General features: G+C 37.1%; 1 protein-coding gene across 1 annotated transcript in view; it reads right to left on the bottom strand.

Moving 5' to 3' along the window:
• Window positions 1-470: 470 nt before the first annotated feature.
• Window positions 471-2,630, bottom strand: part of LOC106820123 (uroporphyrinogen-III synthase-like) — a 30,737-nt gene continuing 28,577 nt past the window's right edge. The window contains exon 8 of the mRNA XM_014824675.1: window positions 471-1,167. Within this exon, the coding sequence (XP_014680161.1) occupies window positions 1,051-1,167 (117 nt within the window). The 3' untranslated portion in view covers window positions 471-1,050. The remainder of the gene's footprint in view (window positions 1,168-2,630) is intronic.

Here is a 2,630-nt window from a genome sequence, read left to right as displayed (position 1 = left end):
CGATTAACTTACCGTATAGCATACATATACAGTAGTAGACTATATATATATATATATATATATATATATATATATATATATATATTATAGACTATATAGACATTATACTAACTACGTCATGACATTTAGCGCAGTTTTATCATTATTCAATAAGAATTGACAAGACAGCCGGTGTCGCTGACACACGAAGCAGGAACTGAGGAAACACCACAACGAAAAAATATCACAAAATAAAAAAAGCTCACACACACACACGCGCACGCGCGCACACACACACGTTTACCGAATAGCAATTTGCGCCGTAAATATAATAATCTTCTCTTAATTGATAAAATTATCAGTATCTTTAGATAAACGAAAGTGGGACACTTTTAATAACAAATAAATGCAATTAAACGCTAATTATAATACGTTTTTACAACAAGCATATGTGGGTAGAGTCAATAACCACAGAAAAATATTTGTACATATTACTTGTTGCAAAAAACTATGTATAATATTTCAGATAATAACATGAACCTCGGGCTTTCTTTAGCTTTGATTTTATCAGGTGAAACAGAATTATCTGCTTGCATCTTTTACATAGTTGTAGATGAGAACGACACTCGGCAACAGTGAATGGCAAACATCACACTCTATACTGAATACATTTTCGTCCGAATTCAGTTAACAATACGCATAATTTATAAATTACAATAACCTAGCATATAAAAAATCGTAATGGTTTAATCTTGACTGTCCATAAATATGCATTTTATTCACTACTGTGTGGACACATTTAAACAAATCATGAGTAGATGAATATCAAACGATACAACTCTCGTACTGTTAAAAACCTCACTCATTCATGTTAATCGGCAAGTTATCAACCGGTGATAATCAAACTTACAAGAAAAGTAACACTATATAAACCTTCACAGTAATATATAATAAATTAACCACATATAGCATTGTATATATATATATATAATAAGCGCTGGTATATATATATATATATATTACCAGCGTTTATATATATATATATATATATATAATAATAGCCACACGTTATCACGTCATCTGTAGGCACGCCTGCAATGCGCCTTCTGGTGTTGGGCTTTGGGCTGTGGAACACACAACTCCTTCACTCTGTAATGCTTCTGCAGTGCTGGCACCAATGGCAACACACTACATACATGATACATGAAAAAGAAAAAGAAAAAAATCAAGATTATTAGGATGCTCATTATAATATCAATCACCACAGTTAGCACAGTTATCATCACCGTCACCATCATCATCATCATCATCATCATCATCATCATCATCATCATCATCATCATCATCATCATCATCATCATCATCATCTTCATCATCATCATCATCATCATCATCATCACTGCTATTACCCACCATAACGAATATCTTCAATTACCAGCACTGCCAGTACATCCACTATCACGAGTACATGAACATAGATCTTTATTCTATATGCACTCTTATATGCCATATACTATGTATGTCATTTACTATTATATATATACTAGCGGGATACCCGGCGTTGCCCGGGGAAATTAGTGGCGTTACTCAGCTGGTGACCGCTTGGTTGAAAGGAAAATACTCCAAAAAATCAAAATATCTATCTATCCATGCATGCATGCATCCATCCATCCCATTCCATGCCATCCCATCCCATCCCATCCCATATCCCATATCCCATCCCATCTCATCACATTCAGTTGGCATGCGATGGGATGGGATGGGATGGAATGGGATGGAATGGGATATGGGATGGGATGGCATGGCATGGCATGGCATTGGATGGCTCTCATCGCATCCCAGGCCATGCCATGCCATCCCATCCCATCCCATCCCATCGCACCGCATCCCACCCTATCCCATGTCATCCCATGCCATGCCATCCCATGCCATCCCATCCCATCGCATGCCATGCCATCCCATCCCATCCCATCGCACCGCATCCCACCCTATCCCATGTCATCCCATGCCATGCCATCCCATGCCATCCCATCCCATCGCATGCCATGATGGCATCCCATCCCATCCCATCCCATCACAACAGTAAAAAATAATAAGAAATCAAAAGATAAAAGTCATTAAAATAAAAAAGTTAAAAATTATAAATAATAAAACGAAATTATATAGAAAATATAATAATATTTTATATGTAACCTACATAGGCTTCCGTTAAGTGTTCCCGCCAGTTTGCGCTATCATTATCATCAAGAGCTAATAAAAGGTATTATTAGCTCTTGTTATCCTCTACCATAGTTTATTCTGGATTTTTACTAAACGTTTAAATGTGGTAAACAAATTTAAATTTTGAAATTAACGATGAATACGGCAGAAGTACATACTAAACAGTTCAAAAGTAAAGACAAAAAGAATTTCCCGAGGTGGGATTCGAACCAAGAATGAATGATTTAGGAGTATGACGCTTTATGCATTCGGCTACTGGGACGTTATGGTTATACACCATGGATTCACACGTAGGTGATGTATAATGTAGGGTCCCTATATACAGAGAGTTGCGACAACCCAGGATTTGACGCCATGTTGTTTCCAAATGGATCCACACCGCTGCCGCTATATGGATACAGCGCTGTATGAATACGCTGTACAATGGTCCG

The sequence above is a fragment of the Priapulus caudatus genome, unplaced genomic scaffold (assembly GCF_000485595.1).
Source record: "Priapulus caudatus unplaced genomic scaffold, Priapulus_caudatus-5.0.1 Scaffold40, whole genome shotgun sequence".
Taxonomy (NCBI): Eukaryota; Metazoa; Priapulida; class Priapulimorpha; order Priapulimorphida; family Priapulidae; genus Priapulus; species Priapulus caudatus.
The sequence above is the reverse complement of the archived record's forward strand: the minus strand, read 5'-3'. Positions and strand labels throughout refer to the sequence as shown.